This window comes from Dunckerocampus dactyliophorus, chromosome 9 (genome assembly GCF_027744805.1).
Source record: "Dunckerocampus dactyliophorus isolate RoL2022-P2 chromosome 9, RoL_Ddac_1.1, whole genome shotgun sequence".
NCBI lineage: Eukaryota > Metazoa > Chordata > Actinopteri > Syngnathiformes > Syngnathidae > Dunckerocampus > Dunckerocampus dactyliophorus.
The window spans coordinates 13695158-13717040 of NC_072827.1; the positions used below are offsets into that span (position 1 = coordinate 13695158).

Here is a 21883-nt window from a genome sequence, read left to right on the forward strand (position 1 = left end):
ATTTTTTTCCAGCAATATTTCAACCTATGCTACTAAAATGATTTTTTTCCTCATAATATTATGAGTTTATTCTCATAAAATTGCAACTTTTTTTCTCGTTAGAATAGGACTTTTTTCTTTTCATATTTTGACTTTATTCTTGTAAAATTACAGCTGTTTATTTTTCCAATTCCGCTGTTGTTGTTTTTTATATTTTCCAACTATTCCAACTTTCTTCTTGTAAATTTTCTTCTTCCTTCTCGTAGTTCTGAATTTATTCCTATAATATTTTGACTTTATTTTTGTAACATTAGCATTTTTTTCGTAACCTAATTTTCCAAAATTCCAAATTTTTAATATTTAAACTTTCCACTGTATAACTTAAATCATATATCTTTACATAGTGAAATACACTAATGATATTAGCTAATAAGACATAAAATATTGTGATGTGGCGCTATCGAATGCGTTGTTTAAAGCTGTTTAAAGTGTACCTTGCACACAGTACAAATGTCAAAGGAAGCTAAATAAATTGCAGCATGTAGTAGCCATGTCAGGTCAAGTGGATACACTCGGAGTTGTGTAACTACTGCTGTTTGCTTGTGTATGTCTGTGGCTACGGGTGGTGTGTGCAGCGGTCAGGCAGATGGAGACAGTCCAGCAGGTTTCCAGACAGTCGCCTGGTGTTTGGACTGCTGTCTGCTGCAGCTGGAGGTTTACTGGATACCAATGGGAAATAAACAAAAGAAAAAGCCAATGACAGCTCGGTACGATAAGAGTCCAACACATGCAGTATTTTTCGAGCCCCCATGTGAAAACCAGAAATGTGTGCGGGTTAATTCATGGGCTTGAGGTGGAAAAACACAAGGTTTCTGCTTGTGCTAAGGAGGTTATTCAATTTGAGGGCCGGCCACATTGGTTTGACCAACTTAAGTGTTTTAGAGGATTTACCTTGACTGTTTAATCTGTTTCACTTTCATCTGTGTGTGTGTGTGTGCCATGTGATTAGAAGTCAAATAAATCTTATGTACAGACTGCAGTCTGGATGTGGCTTAGTGTAATTTGTGCCCTGTTGGAACAGCTGCTACACCGCCACGAACGTAACGTGACTAGAATGAGTTTGTTGGTTTTCGGTTTTTTAACATTCTTTATCAAATTTCTGGCGCTTGCAAACTTCCTTTGGCTTCAGGGTGGCTTATTTTGCAGAAAGCACACAGAGCACTCAGTAATACGCAGTTCGCTTGAACACCTCTTGCTTATTAGAAGAAAGGAGACATATCCGGAATAATTCACTGCTCTGTATGTGTTCTATGAACACATAAACCACACACACACACACACACAAAATAAAGATGAATAAATAAAGGATTCCCTGGCCGGAATCTGTCTATAGAGTCCTGACTCTAAAATAACCTATGTGGACTAACTCATCAAGTCCTGGTCCACCATGTTCCTCTTATTACTAAAAAGTGCCAGCTTAAGTCGACGAAAACATACTGTACATGGTCAGCCGCTTTCCTTGACATAAAATTTGAAACGCAAAGGGGTCATTTCTGTGAAAAATGGGGCCGTTGATGTTGACATGCGTTGTAGTATTGTTAGCTTCATCATTATCTTTCAGCGAAGCGAAATGACAACATAACATAACTGCTGGCGAGTTACACCGCATTAAAATGTGCACACAGTTGTTCAGTGCAAACGTCAAATTAAAAGCATGGCAGCTTTAACCTGGATTTTACCAAGGCAGCTAACACATTTTTTTTTGTAAAATGAATTACTGTTTTGAAATCGGTGGTGATGTGCAATACCCGTGATTTCGTTTCCGATCCATTAATTAGTCAAATACAGGTCGGTATCGGCGATTTCATATCATAGCATAAAGAATACCAGACATTTCATTAATTTATGAATTAAATAAATTCATAGTTTATATTAAATTTTAAACCCTGAAGTATACTGATCTAACGGGGTGATTGACAATATAGCCAAGCTAATACGCAACAACAGAAAAAAACAGGACAGAACCATATAAAATATCTGAAAATGGTATTTTAAACAATAAAAAAAATGAAAATATGTAAAATAATAAAACCATTAAAATAAATGATTAATTATTAAGAACTACTGTGAAAATTTTAACTTTATTCACAATTCACACGTGACTCGGCTTACAATCGGCCACCATTTCAACAGACGTTCCAGACAAACATTACCTCAAATGACTGAAGTATCAAAAGTATTGATATTTTGACTTGAATATAAATTTTGAGATTCTGAAAAGCTGGCATCGGAAGAATGGATTTTTCAGTATCAAGCCACACGTCACTAGTTATCGGCGTGAAATGTGGTGCGTAATTAACCACTGATATCCAATAGCTGATAGCCGCTCGCTGGCTCGCTCATACAAATGTGACATTCACGAACGAGTAGTCTTTTGAATGGCTCTGGAAATAGAACATTGAGAACCGAGTTGCGGATATAGCACTTTCAGTTATTAAGAACGTGTCTTTACTGTATGCAACTGGGAACGGGCTCTCATTGTTCACTTAAAAGAACCGTTCCAAAGACTTGATTCGTTCACGAACCGCTCCTTCAGAGAACTTGATGCAGCAGTGGCGAGCCGGAGCGGTTTGTGGAGTTAAAACTGGGGTTTTCAGGATGTAAGCACAGGTTCTACTTCAACAGCAATGATGTAAAAGGCAAGAACACACATGTGAAGTGTACAGTATGTTAGAGTGATCATATTTTGATTATCGAAAACCAGGACACTCTGCCTGGTAATGAGATACTCAAATGATAGTCGAAGTTTACTGAAAGATGTCTGAAAATTTCAGTACATTTAAAGTATGCTTGTTCTGTATGGATAGAAAATTACAATTTCAAAGTACAATCTCCAACCAAAGACACAAATTCCAAAGGAAGAATGTTCAAAAACCATCACAAAAATTGAACGACACAGGAAGGTCAAATGCTCGTTAAGTTTTGGGACGTCACCAACATTTTCAGGAAAAATATGCCCTGTAAATTTGCAAGAACTTGGGAATTTGAACCGCCATTGTGCATAACATTCCCAATTTTACGAGACTGAGGATGTTTTCATTTTTCTTTGGCTTTTTGCTACTTTTTGGCAACACTCATTCCAAATGGAGCCCACGCGGCAGCCTCTCAGAGACTACATCACATGCAACAGAGTGCCCTAATGCTGCTCAGTTTAATGGCCCAATGAAAAAAACAATGAAAACCAGGACATTTTCATCATTTCTTAAAAACAAAACCAGGACAGCTGGGACAGGACCTGAAAACAGGACATGTCTTGGGAAAACTGAACGTTTGCTCACCCTACATTATGTTCCAGGGCTAAGTATTTGGCTGGTGTCCGTTGTGAGTAACTCTAATCTCGTGAAACATCTCTCAACGGCACTACTGAGGTAAATCTGCATTCTTTGACATATAACAAGGTTCTTCAAAAAAGTAAGGCAACAATTACTTTCCAATTACGTCATTCAATTATTTCTGGGGGAAAAATAACCAGTAACTATAACTGAGCAGTAATTTGCTCAAGACGGTTCATTAGTAATTCTTTGAAAAACTGTTGTCTGACCACCCCGCAGGCAAAACCAGAACTACAGTCATTGACAACTGTTGGCTTGTGATCAGAAGCACCAGTTATGTAACATTTTTCCAAAAACTGTTGATCAATGTTTCCCTTGTGGTCGACTTCTCAGTAAAAGGGTCCTGATTAATCACAATGCCGGGTACAGTACCAGTGGTCGAGTTAAGGATAGAAGAGCAGAACGGTATATGAGAAGTTACTTGAATGGGGGGCAGGGGAAATGGACCAAGAAATCAGGAGCGAGAGAAAGAGAGCGAGGAATGCAGGCAGCTGGTTAATGTCTGTCAGTGCAACACAGAGAGCCCACAGTACTGGACTACTCAACCCCCCTTTCCTCACTCTCTCTCTCTCTCACACACACACATATGCACAGTACTGAAAGAAGTATTTATTTGGGCCAACAGAGTGTGTGTTCCGCCATGAGAGGCTAATTAGCCTCTGAAAAAGAATTACTAATACTGTACCACCGCCCTTCTCTCTGTCTGATCCGTCGATCATCTCCATCCATCCATTATGTCTCAATGTTTATCAAGAACTGGGACATGGTTGCAACAAACCAAGTTGGGAAAAGAGTAGGTGTTCTTCTGCTTCCCCAGCAAGGCCACCTCAGAAATTGCTTGCATGTTTTACGGTTTGATATACCAGAACATTCTGTACATTTCACAGCGAGAAATGATGTTGGGCGAGGGTTAGGGTTATGGTTACGGTTAGGGTACGGTTATGTTTAGGGGTTAGGGTTAGGGAGAAGACTGCCTTCAGCAAGGGTCTAGACTAAGACATTCATGTATGGATTATTATCTGCGAGTGACGGAGTCCTGCATGCCTGAGAGGGGAGCTCATAGGGGAGGGCTTGGGCTTGATCTATTGTGTCTGGTTTAGTAGAGCCTGAAGAAACAACATGGAGGACGTTCAGGCTACTCTTTGTGTCCACCACCTGCCGGGAAGGGTAATTAAGTCATACGTGTGTTGTCAAACAGGCACCAGACAAAGGTTGGGCAGTGGCGTCTTTTTACATGAAACGTTTTTTAAACGAAAGGTCAAAGTGTCTTGTTTTGTTTGTTAGTCAAAGTGACAAGTGGTTCGGTACCGTTTTTCAGCATGTTTACAGAAACAATTGCATCAAATTGTAATAAACAGTTGTTCCTCACTTTTTGTCATGAATTTGTTCTGAAAAGTCAGATGAAAAATGCCTGTGGGTATTTTCACTAATCCAGGTCATTGAATTGTCTGGGCATTGAGTCGATCATAACTGGACTGTTCAGGTTGTCTGAGAAGACGTTTCGCCTCTCATCCGAACGGGCTCCATCAGCTCATGCTCAATGACTCGTGTGGGAGAAACACTAGTCATACTAGATAGGATAGGACAGCTCTAGTCTAATTAAAACCGAAACGTTACAAAAAATTTTTTTCCAATTACACCATTTTTAAATTGCTCGTAAAGAACTGAATAATAGCTGCAACAGAGCTCAGTGAGGAGGGTGTTCCGCTGTTAATGCAGTCAACATTTCAGTGTGAACTGTGGAGCTGTAGAGGACATTAGTTATGTCCCCACCAAGGAATCTGAAACTTTTGACACTCCTCAGATCCATCACTGTGTGCGTGTGTGTGTTTGTGTAGTGGGGGTTGGTTGGTCCGACTGATGCTTCCACAGTGAGGTTGTCAGACACCAACTGTTTAGCACTTCCTGCCCATAAGGCTTGTTTTGTCTATAAATGTGTTTTGGCTTTGCATGTAGAGCACTGATGCTGTGTTGATGGCGTTTCCAAGCTGAAATTACAGTTCACCTCACATCAGTGGGAGAAACTTTTAATCTGTAGTTCTTTACATGCAACTTGGTGTACAAGCCAAAAAAGTACGCTCCCCCACCAACTTGATAATCATACAAACACCACCATAAAGTTATGAATGACTCTTTCAAATTCTTCCGTCTATCCCGTTGGACATGGCGTTTGCTTGCGGTGAAGAGGAGGAGGAGATGCCAATTGTCACCACTTGAGGCTAATTCATCAGGAAGTCAAAGTCCCAGCTGTAGACGAAGGTGTCAAATCCTAGATCCATGTCACCAGTAGCACCAGGCAGAAGAGACTAAGTCCCTGTCCTCACAGGAACGGGTGGAAAGACAATCGCATCCACACAATGTCGAATCAGTCAATCACTGGGTTGAAAATGATGCAATCCACAAGGCACACCTACCTGTGCGCTGTAAACGGACACACAGACAGAACCACGCGACGTAACGCGACACTTTAGAAGAAGAAAGAACGCATATGGAACGTCGTCTTCTACTTGTCCTGCCTACTGAAATTACTTCTGCGAGTCACTTTGGAGTATAAGACCTTATATATATATATATATATATACACACATATACATATATACACATATACATATATACACATATATATATATATATATATATATATATATATATACACACATATACATATATACACATATACATATATATACATATATATATACAAAAAAAATATCAGGAGAATGTTGACTGTGAGTCATGCCAGTCGAAATAATCAGATATTATGTTGGTTTTTCGGCAGCAGTACACAATAGGTCACTCCTGGCGCAATGCGGTGTTGTCATATTTTTAAAAAATACAGTTTTTGCCATGTGGATGAAAGGCTGAAACAATAAATGCTTTCACCCTGAAAACGTGCCCGTGTGGACTGGCCCTAAAACACATAGAAACTCCGTTGTTTTGGCCGATTTTTGCGAGTAAAAATGTTTTTAAACTATAGGGGAACCTGTTTTTGGTCAGTCCAGCTACCTGTATATGTGGGCATATACATGGTCGACTGCTTTTGTCAACATAAAATTAGATTTTCATTTCTATTAAAAATTGGTCCGTTGATGTTGACATATTGGAGTACTGTCAACTTTCTTATTATTGCTCAGCAGCGTGAAACAACAAAAGCAACATAACTACTGTGTAGTTACACAGCATTAAAATTTGCAAGCATGAACCTGCATTCTACCAATTAACTAACAAAATGCACTCATTTAATTTATTATTTTTGGATTATTTCCCCCCGGAAACAAAAATTCAGTGCAGAGTGAGCTTCGAAATAAAAACATGACAGCATCTCGATTCTACCAAGGCAATATAATAATTTCTTGTTTTTGATAGCCACTGGAAGGAAAAAGTAAGTCAATGAATTTTTTTGGTGGTGCACGTCAAGCTCCGCCGGAGCATTTAGAGGCGAAGGAGCAAACCGGGGAGGTTCACGCTGGTGAATATTGTTCTTTCAACACGCATCCGGAGTTCCTTTAACGCTTTGATGCTCATTGAACTGATCACTTGTGAGACACGACAATGTCTTGCATGATGTGCTGACATCTCGACATGCGGTCGGTTGAATTCAGAATTGTACGATTTCAGGTGCATTGAGGGGAAGAGGGAGTTTATAGCAGTTTTCTAGCTTGTATTGAGCTGTTAGTGTTGTAGATATGCTAAAAAGAGTTCTTCAAGTCTATTGCCATGCTGATAAATATGCAAAAAATGCAAGAAACACCCATTTTAAAGGAAATGACCGTTTGGAGCCAAAGCTGATACTGGGTTTGACTCAATTATGACTCAACTCAACAGATAGCAGCATGATAACTCTTTGTCATTAATTCACCCTACCCCCCACAGCACACACACACACACACGCGCACGCAAACACACACACACACACACACACACACAAGGCACACACAGTCTTGGAGGCCATGTGCTAATTGATGCAAAGTAATTGAGGAGGTGATGTTGCAATAGCTGCCCATCTTATCTTTGAAGGTCCGTGTTGTCTTTCCTTAAATAAAGCATTTATTCTTAATGCTCGTATTTGATGAAGAATTTAAACTGCATAAAACAGAGAAGGTGGGGGAAGGGAAAGATAAAGAATAGGAGCAGAGGGCCAAAGAGAGGGGAACATGGAGAAGGAAGAGGATTAGGCGGGGGGAGGCCTCCTGCGGTTTGGAGGTCACACACACAGCTGTGGTCATCACCTTTCACTGCAAGGGACTCACACACACACACAAACTACTGTGATCATCACCCTCTGTGGGAGGTTGACCTGAGCCAGATGGCCGCCGCTCTCTTTTTACGATGCTTTTTTTGGGCCAGCCTGCTCTCTGTCCACACCTAGCTTTCCAACAAAACTCTCGATATTGCAAAACACCAGCATTACATTGTAGTGCGAATGCGTCAATTAATCAATCAATCAATCAATCAATCAGTCAAAATCAATCAAAGTCTCAGAAAAAATAACACATTTTTTGCATTTCTGTCACCTGTAACTGTGGCTTTTTTTTTTTTTTACAAACTAATTGTGACTGTCACAGTGACACGAACATTACACTGCTTTTATCCGGACACACATAGGTCACTTTTCATGTTTTTGTGCCAGTTTGTGCACAAATTGATTGTTGAATTTTATCATCTGAAAAAAAAAAGTCACAGATGTAATTTCTCGACTGACCAATAAGGGAAAATTCTATATTTATATTTATATTTATATTTATATTTATATTTATATTTATATTTATATTTATATTTATATTTATATTTATATTTATATTTACTGTATATTCATTTTCTATGCTGCTTGTCCTCACTAGAGGCTGGTATGCTGGAGCCTATCCTAGCTGAGGCGGGATACACCCCGGACTGGTCGCCAGCCAATTGCGGGGAAGATACAGACAACCATTCACATTCACACTCACATCCACACCTATGGACATTTCGGAGTCTCCAATTAACCCAGTAGTTCTCAATTATTTTCTGTCATGCCACCACTGGGGTACAGAAATGATTTTGCACCCCCACCCCCCCGATTTGAAATAGTCTTGAGAAACTGATCATATTTATTTATCTGTACTGTACAGACTGAACTCAAGTGAAACCAGCGAAATGTAGCAAAATGGAGAGCAGAGAAGCATACAAGCGCATTTGAGAGTCAAATTGCATGCTGAGTACAACAAATTCATACATGCTGGTAGGTCTGCACTAATATTGACTTATTGACTTGCTAAATAACCTGCCATGATGCCAAATAAGTTGCGAGTGCAAGCACTTTGACAAGGAACGTGAGAAACACTATTTGTAGCAACAATAAGTTGCATCCATTCGTCATTTATCATTATTTTTCATTGTTTTTGGTATGGAGACCTATAATTATTCTCTATGCAATGTATTTTTTTGTCAATATTTTTGGAGCGGATTAATTGTATTTCAATTATTCCTTGTGGGAAAAATTGCCTCGGTTTTTGTTGAACCTTTTGGAACAAATGAATAACAAAAACCGAGGTACCACTGTATAAAAATATGAATTAAAGTAATCACAATGACTATACTGTAAGTTAATTAAAATAAGTGTTGATATTTTCTTATCACAAACACTCCTTGGATTGCAACACTTCGTATTTTGCAGATGAAAAAATCATAATTTTGTTCCTTTACACCCAATGTTGCACTTTTTTGCTTTATGCGCGGAGCTGTGTCTATTTTCGGATATTTCAGAATGATTACATTTCTTTCAAATGTGTATCATAAAGTACAAGGGATGTTCAGTGCTGAAGGTAATGAAACCAGCTTTGCTGCACCAGGATTTTCCTTGTGGACTGGCAACTTTCCTGGCAGCCCACTCTCCTGAACATAAGCCACCCCTGCTCAGCATAAGTCATAATTATAATTTATTTGACTTTAACTTGGTTTACTTTAGAGTCCAGAAACCAAATTGTAAAAATCTAAGACTATTTCAAGCTGGTCAGAGTTAGAAATCGAAATAGTTCACCAGTGTGATTTCATATGTTGTGCAGAAATTCGGCATTATTCATTTTTGGATGTCAACTTTCTCCATAGTAGGATTTTTGCTTGCATGTGTGTGGAACAATCAAGTGACACCCGTGCCCATAAGTTTAGTTCTTTGAGGCTCCGTGCGGACATGTGTTTTTAATGTTCTTAAAAGGCAGGGCTGCACACATGTGCTCAGCCTCCATTGCCAGAGAGTTTAAACGTAACCCCACCCTTGTTGTCTCAAAAACTCTTTTTCTCCATTTTTGGGGGCTCAAGTAAAAAAATGATCAGAAATATTATGATAATATATGATAATGATAATCACTGACAAAATGAATACATACAGTCAAACCTCGGGCTCAGTAAAGGTTGGGAAACATTGCTGTACATGATAAAATAATAAGTATAAATTCTATAAAATGATATTCTACTATACACTACACTACTATACACCCTTGCCACTTCGAATTTCACAGCTTCGCTCTATCACATTTTTTCAAAAATATATCAATTTGTAAATTATGCTGTTTTGTAGTTGAATACGGGCAATTATTAGTAAACAAAAAATATTTAAGCCAATTGTACTTGTTGTTTTGCCAAAAATTTTCATTTTCAAGCATAAAAATGGCTAAATGAACTAAAATACAAATGTGAGACATTCAGAAGATGCACTCAAAGATATTGTGATGATATGTAGTATTCTACACTGGTCACTAGGTGTCAGTAATGTTACTGTAATGTTCGGTGAGGCACACAAGCACCAGACTTGATCGCCAGAACAACAGGCTTTTATCACAGGTTTGCAGACGTAATAATCCCTAAGACCGAATACTGTTAATACTCAACTCTCAACCCCCGATGTCACTTTCTGTGCACCCCCCCCCCCCCCCACATACAGTAGCTCCCGTAGCACATTGACAGCACACATGAGCACAAGTCTTATTTATGTATTAAATGGCTTATTTTGTATTACTATGTCTACTATATTTGGTAATATGAGTGCAAAGGTGACTATAGGGGTGTTAGTTCATGTCTAGAAGGCTCTAATAATGGTAAAATCCATACTTAGAAGGTTGTAAACAGGTTTTCTATGCCCTCACTATGAAAATATTCAATTTGTAGATAAGGAAGTCTACTTTGCGGCAATTCACTTATCACTTATTAACTATGATAAATGAGGGATTACTGTCATTTTATATTGCATATGCAGAGTGAGTTACTCAAAACACATCATCAAAGTATGCAGCGTGAATTTTCAGGTCTTTATCAGCATCCCCATCTATTTCGCACTACACACAGGATAAATACACATTAGGTGCGTGCAATGGGCCACTGTAGGTTTACTTTTCACATAGGAGCTGGGTTTTGTTTATTTGATTTTGAGTGCAGTCAGAAGAAGTCTGGTGAGCCAAAGCAAAGACTTATAGTTCTAAAGGTATGGCAGCTTGTACATAACGTGTACTCTATGGAGCGTCCTCTGAGTGTGTTTGTGTGCCTTCCCCTCACGCTATTATGGTTGATCAAACCACACTTTTAGATGTGTTCTGTGGCCTGGCTTCATGTCGGCATGTTTTTCCCTCAAACACACACACACACGCACACAAACGTGCACATGCACACACACACACACGTGCAGGCTGTGTCCATGCTGTGTTATTTCCAGCAGCCCTTTGACTTTATGAGGGTTTTGATGAACATACAGCGGCAGCTCAAGTCATGGCTTTGAGTGTGTGGCTGCACACATATAACTTGGATTGTGTTTTTTGCCAGTCTGAAACTCAAGATGGTCGATAATGGTCAAATTTGTTTCCTAAGTGAAGTGCAGTCTTACTCATGAGCTACACATACTACATGAACACTACACAGATGTAACTTCCAGCACAACAATGACCCAAAACATAAGACCGAGACAACAATGGAGTGTCTCAAGAAGATGCATGTTAAGATCCTGGAATGGCTTTAATCCCAGGTGTGTCCAAAGTCTGGCCCTGAAAACAGCCTCAAAATCCTGTAGCCGTAAAGACGGGTGGACCAAAAGCGTGCATCTCTGGTGACCAACTACAAGAAACATCTGACCTCTGCACTTACTAAGTTGGGGATCGAATACTATATAATAACATTTCAAATTAATTTGTCGCCTTTATGTATTTTTTTGGCTTGTTTGACTCTCACTGTTAAAATAGAGCTATCAAAAAATGATGGACTGCTCTTATCTTTGCGTGTTGGAGTGCGTTAAATTAAATTAAATTAAATATTAAACTGACTTGCTCTCTTAATAAGCATCTTGAACCTGGGCTCTGCTGCGTTTGCACAGGATTACGATGTAATGTGTCTTATGGTTGCCATGAGAGATTATAGCCACAGGAGAAATAATAATATAGGTCCGTTTATGTTGGGGTCCGGACCAATAGTATACTGTATTGCTTTGTACCTACCCTGGTCTAAAAGAAATGCTTTTTACAGCACTTTGATGCACAATGTTACATAAACAATACACACATTTTGACACTAAACTACAGCATCAACTGGCTGCTATTTTCAAAATAACACTAACAGTGACATAATATTAGTAAATACATGGACCTGACCTTTCATGACACTGTAAGTGTACAAGTTGTTTGGCATCTGGCAGGTTTCTTGACATCCCGCCCTTTATTGATAAAACGATTGATTACTATGTGTGTCCCAAGACTTTTGTCATCTTCATCTGCTGTTTGTCCTTGATAAGAAAAGTATCCAGCAGGTTTTGGCTTTGACTTTAACTGTGTGCTGTAAAAAAAGGAAAAGATGGGAAAAAGAGAAAGAGTTCAGTATTTTCCCCGTCTTGGAGGTGAAACACGAGGAATGAATCATGCATCATGGCTTTTGTGGCGTAACTTAAAGCATGCTTTTTTTTCTTGATTGGTTAATATTTGGTTTTAATAGGAAGTAACTCAGTATAGTAGATCTCCTCTCCTGATTCAGTATGTTTATTATTCTGGTTGTAGTCGCCGAGCCGCACTTCATTATACGGACAGCTGTTTCTAATATTTTGGTTACTGTATTTATGTGAGAGGTGCAAAATATAAGAAGTATATCTCAGATCAGGGGTGTCTGAAGTTTTTCCACCAAGGGACAAAAAGTTGAAAGGAGGGGGCCCGTTTATGTCGACGTCAGTCAGTCGGTCTGAGGGGTGGCATCAGTGTGAGAGAAGAGCTGTCATTTCTGTTTGCATTTGACAGGCCAAACATGGGACGCCAACAGCACTGAGATGGGGTTACATAACCAGTAAGCCAGCTTGGCTTTGTGTGTGTTGGTTTCCTCTGGTAACAAACTAATGCACACGGAAAGCCAGAGCGCAGCACCTGAGATAAGGTGATAAACCTGCTCTCCCTGTCGGCAGGGACTGTTGGCTTTGAGTGCCTCTATGCTTCCTTATGCTGTCACCAACTCTTTAGAGACTTTATTCTCACTTTAGTGCAGGGCTGTCCACATTTTTTCCACTGAGGGAGGCATATTGAAAAATAGAAGGGGGCAAGGGGAGCTACTATGATATTCTTCACATTTTAATTCATTTATCATGCTAAAATCAGTCAAGTGTGGGTCAAGATATGCTTTTTTTATTTGCCTGTGGTACATTCTAAAAATATAATTTAAGAAGAAAACTAAAAAAAAAAAAAAAACAACAACAGCAAAAATGGAAAAATCAACAGTAATTTTGCAAGAATAAAGTCAAAATATGAAGAGAAAAAAATTGTAAACTCATGAGGAAAAGTCGCAATTTTATGAGAATAACGTCGTAATATTATAAGGAAAAAGTAATGTCATTTTAGTCGCATAAAGTTTAAATATTTGAAAAAAAGACATCATTTTTTAAAACTTATATTATTAAGAGACACAGACAAAACAACAAATAAAGTTGTAATTTTTTTTTAATTACGTTGCATAAAAAGTTATAATGCCACAAGTATAAAGCAAAAATATAATGGGAATAAAGTCAAAAAAATGACAAAAAGAAAATTGAAATATTTGGACAATTAAAAAAAATCACCAGAGCAAAGATGGGAAAAAATGAGAAGGAGAATAAAGTCAAAATATGGAAAGAAAAAAAATGAAAAAAGTTACAATTTTACGAAAATACACTCATAATATTATGAGGAAAAATATAATATATGTAATATAATATAATATATGTAATATAATATATAATGTAATATAATTTTAGTAGCATGGAGTTGAAATATTAAAATAAAACAAAATAAAGTTGTAATTTTTTGAAAAATAGGTTGGGAAAAAAATGTAATATTATGGGGGAAAAGTAAAAATATTCTTCTTATTATATATTATTATTTACTACAGTCAAACATCTGCCTAATTTTCATATGACTCGGTTTTATTGACAATTTTCGTTAAAATTTTGCCTCGGTTTATGTACACAGTTTCCATACAATGTTGAGCCTAACATGCCACAAAATCAGGTGCTCATACAAAGCACCCTACATGTTGCTGACTCATTGTTTGTGCATTTTCACAACTGACTACTGAATAACCCACCATGGGGCCAAAGAAAGTTGTGCCAGCAATTTGATAAAGAAGGTGAGAAACACTATTGAATTCGATGCATCAACAATAAGTTCCGTCCAATCGTCATTTATATCTATTTCACATTGTTTTCTGCATGTATTTTATTTTTGGATGTGTGGACCGGATCAATTGGATTTACATTATTTCCTGTGGGGAAAATTGCCTCAGTTTTTGTATGTTTCAGTTTTCATCTGACCTTTTGGAACAAATTAATTCCACTAGTGGATTACTCCAGCGATTAAACATCCTATTTAGGACGTCTATTATGCCGCGACGTGGAATCACTATCATGTTGTGTTTGGCCAGACGGATACGTGGTTTACTGGGAATGTATTATTATTAGTGTTTCAGCAACAATATCACCTTTTTGCAGCCTGTCTTGCTAGTATGTGTATGCTGAAAATTGACTATTTTCTGTAAGATGCACAAGTAGTCGGCCATTTTGCTTGTCATGCGCCATTTGGACCATTTCTTTGTTTTCTGTGCCATGTTCTAATGCAGGCTGTGTTAAACTTTGTTTGTAGAATAAATGAAAAAATCAGTAGATACAAATTTTGCTGCATATACAAAAAAATAAATATTTTATATAATATAGTTGAATTAAAAAAATAGAATGTTAAAGTTATGCTAATGTTTCATTGTTATAATATTAAAAGGTGGTAATTTAACATTATGTTAAAATATGAGGTTGTTAAAACGGCACTACTGCATTCAGACTAACATTGGAGCTAAGTTTGAGCAATACTGGCTAAATAAGATGGGTCAGAGTGAAGTGCACAGCCAAAAAACAACAAAAGTCAAGCGTGGACGCTTTGTGCACGAATAATGCAACTGCGACCAATTCGCGCCACGGTCATGTTTGATCCCAGCCGGCTTCCGTAGTAAGACTGTTGCTCCCAACAACAACACTGAACTGTCAGACAACTTCTGCTTTTCACTGCGCTGCACTGATTTAAATTCACACAATTAACTTTACTCACCACTTGTACCGCCGCAGCCGAACAGGGACGTATTCAACTCGTCGTCTTATCAAATACCTGCTACCTTGTACCAAGTTGACTTTGATAGTTGGTAAGTTTTGTTTACTACGAAGACTGAAGGTAGCTTAGCTCGTGTAGCATTAAGCTAATTGTTTTTATAGTTCATGGAAGGCTTAGTTGCTCTGCAGTACACAAGAGAATATAACTGCCAGTTAGCCTCATTTGGTCGGTGACCGTGTCTAATTAAGGAAGTCGTTTTAAGGAGATTTGATTCCAAGCTGCGTGTCAAAGTGAGCCTACAGTATTTGCACAAACATGCAGTAACATGATGCATGGCAGTAATAGTTGTAACATGTCAGTACAGTAATGCCGCTACCCGTCAACTTTCCCCTGAGACCCTGAGAACGCCTTATATTGCTGTTGTGTAAAGTAAGTTAGCAGTATTTATGTAAATGTATTTCATATTTATGTAATTTTGTGTTATTCTCTTTGCAGGATCGTTGTCATGGCTTTAACAGTTGTTGTAGTGTGTTTCCAAAGGTGCAAAGCAACTCACGGACCACCTGAGACACACAGCTGACCGTGATGGTGTCAGAAAAGGAAAGAACATTCACTCCTGTCCTCTCCTGCACATTGACTCCCTCCTGGGAGTGAACTGATTAGGTTGAAATGTCAGTGAAGATGACTTCATTATGTTTTGGAATGGAGATTCTGGAGTGATGGAGAACAAAGAGCAGAGGTGAACACACGCACTTGCATTTTTTGGAATTTTTTTGGAACTTTGATACTGCATGAGAATGTGTGATCAGTGTCTTGTCACATGTACCTAACAGTAGCCTTGCAGAAGAGCAGGCCACCATACCTCCTCAGCGAGGACTTCTCCACATTTGGCAGTCAGGGGCGCCGAGTGAGCCTCTTTGCCCAGAAAGAGTGCATCTGTCCCAGTGTATCTTACAGGTGGCCCTGGGAGAACATCATGGACTCCTGCTGGCACACGGTAGGATACTCTGCATGGACTTATTTATTGAAAAATACTGTGTATCAAGTGGAATCGTTCAATACACTGCAAAAGATCTCAAAGATAGATTCATTTGAAACTATTAAACATGCTTGTACCATTGTTTTATTAACATTGTTGCCTTTTGTGGGATAGCTGTGTCTACTTTGTGCCTTAACCCTTTGGAGTCCAGGCTAGTTTTTAGCCTATAGCTATAACTCACCTTAAAAACTGTTTATCTCGCCTTGGTTTGTTTCCTTTTTGCAATCACGTGTATGACTGTACAGTTTTGTTTTGTTTTTTTTACATAGTGTATTAACACTTTAGGCCTATCATCACCCAAAACCCTAAAATTTGAGTAGGGAAACTTTAGATTGTTTTGTGTAAAAATGTCTAACATGTAGTGGACCCTTATGAACCACTTAGAATGCAGATATGCAAAAATGTAGCAAACAACAAAAATAAATGTAATCAAATAGTTATTATAATGTGTGTATTGTGTCCCATTCCAAAGGTAATGTTTCTGTCCACCTCAAGAAAGCTGAATATAGCATTCTTGATCATCCAGAGGGGAAGAGTGAGGCCTATGTTGGCCTTTCAAAGCCATGATGTGCTTCTTCGCATCAGTGTGACCACTTCATGGCGTTGTTACATTTGTTCCTCTGCCGCCAAATGGCTGTTCATGCTTTGATGCGTACACAAATACGTCTGTATACATTTAAAAATTGCAATAACGTCTGCACACATCTGTGTGTAAGATACAGTATGTCAAAACATGTAAGAACACCGGCAGGTTTTGATACTATAGCACCTAGTACTTTAGCACTCAAGTACTTTAACCTTGCACTTCCTACCAGAGTATCCAAGAGACTGTGGTAAATAATTGTTTTCTTGTTGACCAAGACCAGTGCTAATGCATCAGGAGGTATCCAGACTGTCCCCTCAGTATTACAGACTACCACTACTGTGCTATTCTCTTTATCACAAGTGGATATACCTTCAAAACTAGTCATTTTCGCTGTTGTCATCCCCCAGGTGGTCAGGTGTACTCTTTTGGAGAGCTTCTCTGGAGGGGCCTAAGTGTCCCGGTGTCAACTCCAATGTTGGAGCTCTCCCTACAAGGGACGACGGTAGTCCGTGTGGCGTCTGGTGGTTTCCATTGCGGAGCAGTGAGCGAGCAGGGCAGCGTGTACATGTGGGGGGAGAACACCGCTGGACAGTGCGGGACGACCGAGGGTGGCACGGACTCAAATGTTACTGGTTAGTCATCACCTCACTTGTTTATTCATTCCCTCCTCCTCTTGCGGTGCACTTCCTATGCAGTTACCGTGCTATAATCAACTTTTTCTTCCTGACATACATCATGCAGCTTATTTTTCCCCCTCATGCGTCACTTACAGAGTAATTGGCACTTGTTCTAAACACTCAGTTCTTCCTTCATTTACCTCACATGTTCCCTCACCACGGTGCTGAGGCATGTGTTTAACCGGAAACTTTCTCTGTGATTCTAAATGTGCAGGCGATAAAAGGTAGAAAAGCAGGTAATTCCTTATTATTACATTGGTGTTCCTTATAGACCCAACACATGACATTTTAAAAGGATGTAAAAATAAAAGTCCAATGTATTTCTCACCTAATTAGAATGTACTGTACATGACTTGTACCGTTGGTGAGCAAGGGTTTATTGATAGTAAGTCAAGTTGAAGCAGGTTTCTGTAATGTAATACTTTGCTGGTTCGTGACAACTTAAAAAAGACGTATGCGGCCTTTGAGTCAAGTGAGCTGCAGCAGAAAAGCTATTTTGAACTGAGAACCTGCCAAAAACGATATTGAATATGCCCACGTGGTTGACATCTGCCAAGATAGATCCCCACCCGAATGTAATGTTATGTCTTTATTGTATAACTCGCCCCATCACAAAGATATATGGAAATTCAGGAGTTCTGCACACAAACGTAACAGTCCTGAACGTAAAACATTACCTCCTGATTTTTCTTTAAGGAGCTAGCACAAGACAGATGAGGGGCATTGGAAACCAATTTCAAATAGCATTTCACCTTTCTGTTTGAGTCCTGGTTTGTGATAGTTGCAGAACCATACCCTGTCGCTGTGGTGGACAATGAAGCGGTTCCTCCTGTTGTGGTTCGCATCATGGACCTAGCGTGCGGACGGGAGCACAGCCTGGCTCTGTCGGCCCAGAATGAGCTGTGGGCCTGGGGCAGCGGCTGTCAGCTCGGCCTGGTCACAAGCAACTTTCCTGTATGGAAACCTCAAAAGGTCACTGAATGCAACACAAAATTAGGTTCAGTATTTGAGTTTATATGAATAATGTAAGATTTTGGTTGTTGAAGTTCATATACTGTATGCCACCTATTTTTCATTTTAATACATTTGAAGTAGAGATGCTTGATAATGGCTTTCTTACCGATATCCGATACTGTCCAACACTTCATTAACAATACCGATATTGGTAGCAACTCTTCCCTCAAACTGATGTCATGTAATGAACAATTAAGCTTCTTTTACTGTGATGCAACTGGATACATTTCACAAATAAACAGCTTGTGCAAATTAAGACAAATACTGCAACGTGCAATACAAGTAATAGTTATAGTTATAAGTGCCAAAACGGTGCACGTGACTGCAAGTGATTCTTCTGAGGTGTGATATTAGATTAGACGTACTGTAATCCCTCACTTTTCGCAGTTAATTGGTTCCAGACCCGACCTTGATAGTGAATTTCTGCAAGGTAGGATTTGTAATTTAAATGCAATATTTTCGTAGTTAGGGCAAAGAAAACCTGTTTACGACCTTCCTAATATGGGTTTTAACTTTATTAGAGCCCTCCAGATACAAAATAACAACCCTAAAGTCACCTTTATACTTGTATTCTTCAATATAGTAGATATAATAAGATAAATTTTAGAGATCATTTCAGACATAAATGCGTGCTCATGCTCGTGTGTGGTGCTGTAAATGTGTTCCGATGCTAGGGAATTGAGTTGGGGGGGGGGGGGGGGGGGGGGCGGACAGGAAATGACGTTGGAGGTTCACAATTGAGTTTTAGCTTGGCGTGGGTTACGGCTGCAACAGTGGCTCGTGTTAGGGATTGTTCTGCCTGTTGTGAGATAATTCAAACCTGCAATAAAAGCCGTTTGTTCCGCCTATCAAGTCTGGTGCTTGTGTGTCTCACTGAACATTACTGACACCTAGTGACCAGTGTAGAATACTTACATATCTTTATAATGTCTTTGCGTCTTCTGAATGCCTTATATTTGTATTTGAGTTCATTTAGCCATTTCTGTGCTTAAAAAGTCATTTTTTTCAGCCAAAAATACGTAAAATTTGCTCAAATATGCATGATAATAGGCCATTTTCAACCACGAAACAGTATGAAAAAACCCTGATAGAGTGAAGCTGAGAAATTTGAAGTGCGAAGCAGCGAGGGTTTACTGTAATTCCAGACTGCGCGCCAATATCATTATCGGCAGAAAAAAACAATACCGATATGATCCGATACCTAAGTTATATACCAATATCGGCATCCCTAATTTTAATGTGTATTTAATTTATTGATTGTAATATATTTAAACATTATGTGAACCTTTTTTTAACTTTGATCTAGGTGGAGCATTTAGCAGGCAGGCACGTGATTCAGGTAGATTCTCTTTCTGATATCTTCGTCTCTCAACATCAGAATTCAATGTCATATTTCCTGTATCATGTTTTTCCATTTGAAACAGGTGGCTTGCGGGGCCTATCACAGCCTGGCTCTAGTTCGTAGTTTACATCTACAAAACTCGAATACACATAAATCTCAGGAACGAAGGCCCCCATCACACCTGTTGCCGACAAAGAAAGAAGAGTCTCTTGCCGTCGATGATGCTCAATACTGTCCGCTGGGGGTGGAGCTCACTGAAAGCATGCCAGCAGATGTAAGTACGCGCTCAGCTGAAATGATATTGAATGTGCTGATGAATACCACAAAAGGCTACAGGGTAAAAAGCTGACGTTTCTGTTGTTTGGATTCGTAGACTTCAGCCAGAAGAAGCTCTAAACAAAGGTTTCTACCAGCTGGCAGTACCCATGGATATCCAACTGTTTTATTTCCATATTCTTACAGCATATCGAACAACAAAGAGTACAGTAATCCAATAGTTTTTAATACATTTGCATGTTTTGCCTTAAATATTTTGGTGAGTGAGTTTCTTTTTTTCCCCTTCTTTCTCTTAGGAATGATCAAGCTGACCCTATAACCGAGACGGACAGCCATGCTACATCATACACACTGCCAGCCTTGACAGATAAACAAAAAAGTGCTTTACCAAATGAGCTGGACCTTCAGAATCTTCTTCAGAAACTCTCGGGTCACTCATTAGAGATGCAAAAGAGCATCAGGCTTGGAGATACAGACTCACTGAGCAGCCACACTTCAGGTCGGTGTGTAGTTTGAGTCTCTTTTGTTTTTTTTTTTTTTTTTTTTTTTTTTCGGAATTGTGTGTTTAGTTTTTCACGTTGGTCATCTTTGTGTCCAGATGACAGCTGCATTTCCTTAACTCCTTTCAACGACCTGCTATCCTCCAGGTGTAAAAGTGACGTGACAGTGTGGTACGACAGTGAACAAGTCATCACCGTGCAGTATTGTACCTGGTTATTAACCATCTCTCTTATCACAGCAGTGACGTGCTCAGATCCTCCTCTCCAGTGGGCTTGGAAGAGTTTTCCCTGACGAAGAAGACGCAGGGACAAAAGAGCTCCAGCCTGACAGACATAAACCAGGGGGGAGAAACCAGAAACAGCCGATGCTCCCTTCCTGGAGCACCCCCCCATGGTATGTAAAAGACAGCTACTGTCCTCTAATTGACCAGTCAGTATCCTCTGTGGAGTGGTGGGACCCAGCTTCGACTCCAAGTTGAGGAGTTCAGACATCTAGAACATACTCTGTGGATTATTTATTTGACCTGGAAACATTTTTAGCTTGTGGTAGCCTTTTCAAAATGCAGAGATAGTATGCAGGAATGCACTGAATTGATAACCCCCTACCACCTGAGCCATGTCTTCCCCCATGTGTTGTGTTCAGTGTTATCTTATCAGTATATTAGGTCACATGCTTTTCTTCTAGCAACTCCATATCCACAGCACCTTTGTGCCAGCAAGCCATCATCTCTTGGCTCGATCCACTCTCCAGTAACAGAGGATGGTTTTCCGACCCTGGAGACAGAGGTGTGGAGCTGGGGCAGGGGCTCTGAGGGACAACTAGGCCATGGAGATCAACTGGCGAGGTCTGTGTGCATTCATGGGACACTTCATTAGGTTAACCTGCATAGGGGTACAATACAAGAGTTACTGCATGGTGAAAATTGTATATATTTTTAAAAGATCCAGCTATTACATGAATTATATTATATAATATTAATATTATGTTTATTGTTGCAGTGGTTTAAAAGTACAATGCATTTGGTTACATTTTTAGCTTCATGAAAACTAAACTAAACTAACTCATAAATGTCACATCAAAATAACATTTTTAGTGTTGCATGTCTGTGTGTGTGTGTGTGTGTGTGTGTGTGTGTGTGTGTGTGTGGGTGTGGGTGTGGGTGTGGGTGTGGGTGTGTCTCCAGACTCCAGCCTCTTTGTATTAAGAGTTTGACAGGTGAGGAAGTGATCAAAGTTGCTGCAGGATCACACCATTCACTGGCTCTCACCGCTCAATGCCAGGTAACTATTACACTCAGAGGTGTAACCAATGCAGCCCCTTGACATGAAACCTTTTCCTTTGCAGTTGCAATGTCTTTTCATGCCAAACTTCAGCCTTTTCGCATACCAACAACTCCTTTGTACATACAAACATGTTTACCGCTTGTGTATTGCAGGTGTACTCATGGGGCAGCAACATGTGCGGACAGCTTGGTCATGTCAACAGTCCTGGTACTCTCCCGCAGCATGTTAAGGTA

The 21883-nt window shown here is 39.4% G+C and overlaps 1 protein-coding gene across 13 annotated transcripts in view; it reads left to right on the forward strand.

Annotated features, from left to right (window-relative positions):
* Positions 1-14854: 14854 nt before the first annotated feature.
* Positions 14855-21883, forward strand: part of LOC129187209 (alsin-like) — a 32150-nt gene continuing 25121 nt past the window's right edge. For 4 of the 13 annotated variants that reach the window (XM_054786102.1, XM_054786109.1, XM_054786111.1 and 1 more), the window contains exons 1-14: positions 14855-15361; positions 15460-15671; positions 15742-15929; positions 16965-17189; positions 18016-18206; positions 19555-19587; positions 19673-19864; positions 19964-20070; positions 20163-20365; positions 20465-20537; positions 20606-20760; positions 21052-21211; positions 21551-21647; positions 21803-21880. In XM_054786102.1, the coding sequence (XP_054642077.1) occupies positions 15625-15671; positions 15742-15929; positions 16965-17189; positions 18016-18206; positions 19555-19587; positions 19673-19864; positions 19964-20070; positions 20163-20365; positions 20465-20537; positions 20606-20760; positions 21052-21211; positions 21551-21647; positions 21803-21880 (1749 nt within the window). In that variant the 5' untranslated portion in view covers positions 14855-15361; positions 15460-15624. Of the gene's footprint in view, positions 15362-15427; positions 15672-15741; positions 15930-16964; positions 17190-18015; positions 18207-19554; positions 19588-19672; positions 19865-19963; positions 20071-20162; positions 20366-20464; positions 20538-20605; positions 20761-21051; positions 21212-21550; positions 21648-21802; positions 21881-21883 lie in introns of all 13 variants that reach the window. The other 9 variants (XM_054786113.1, XM_054786115.1, XM_054786105.1 and 6 more) reach the window with 8 other exon arrangements.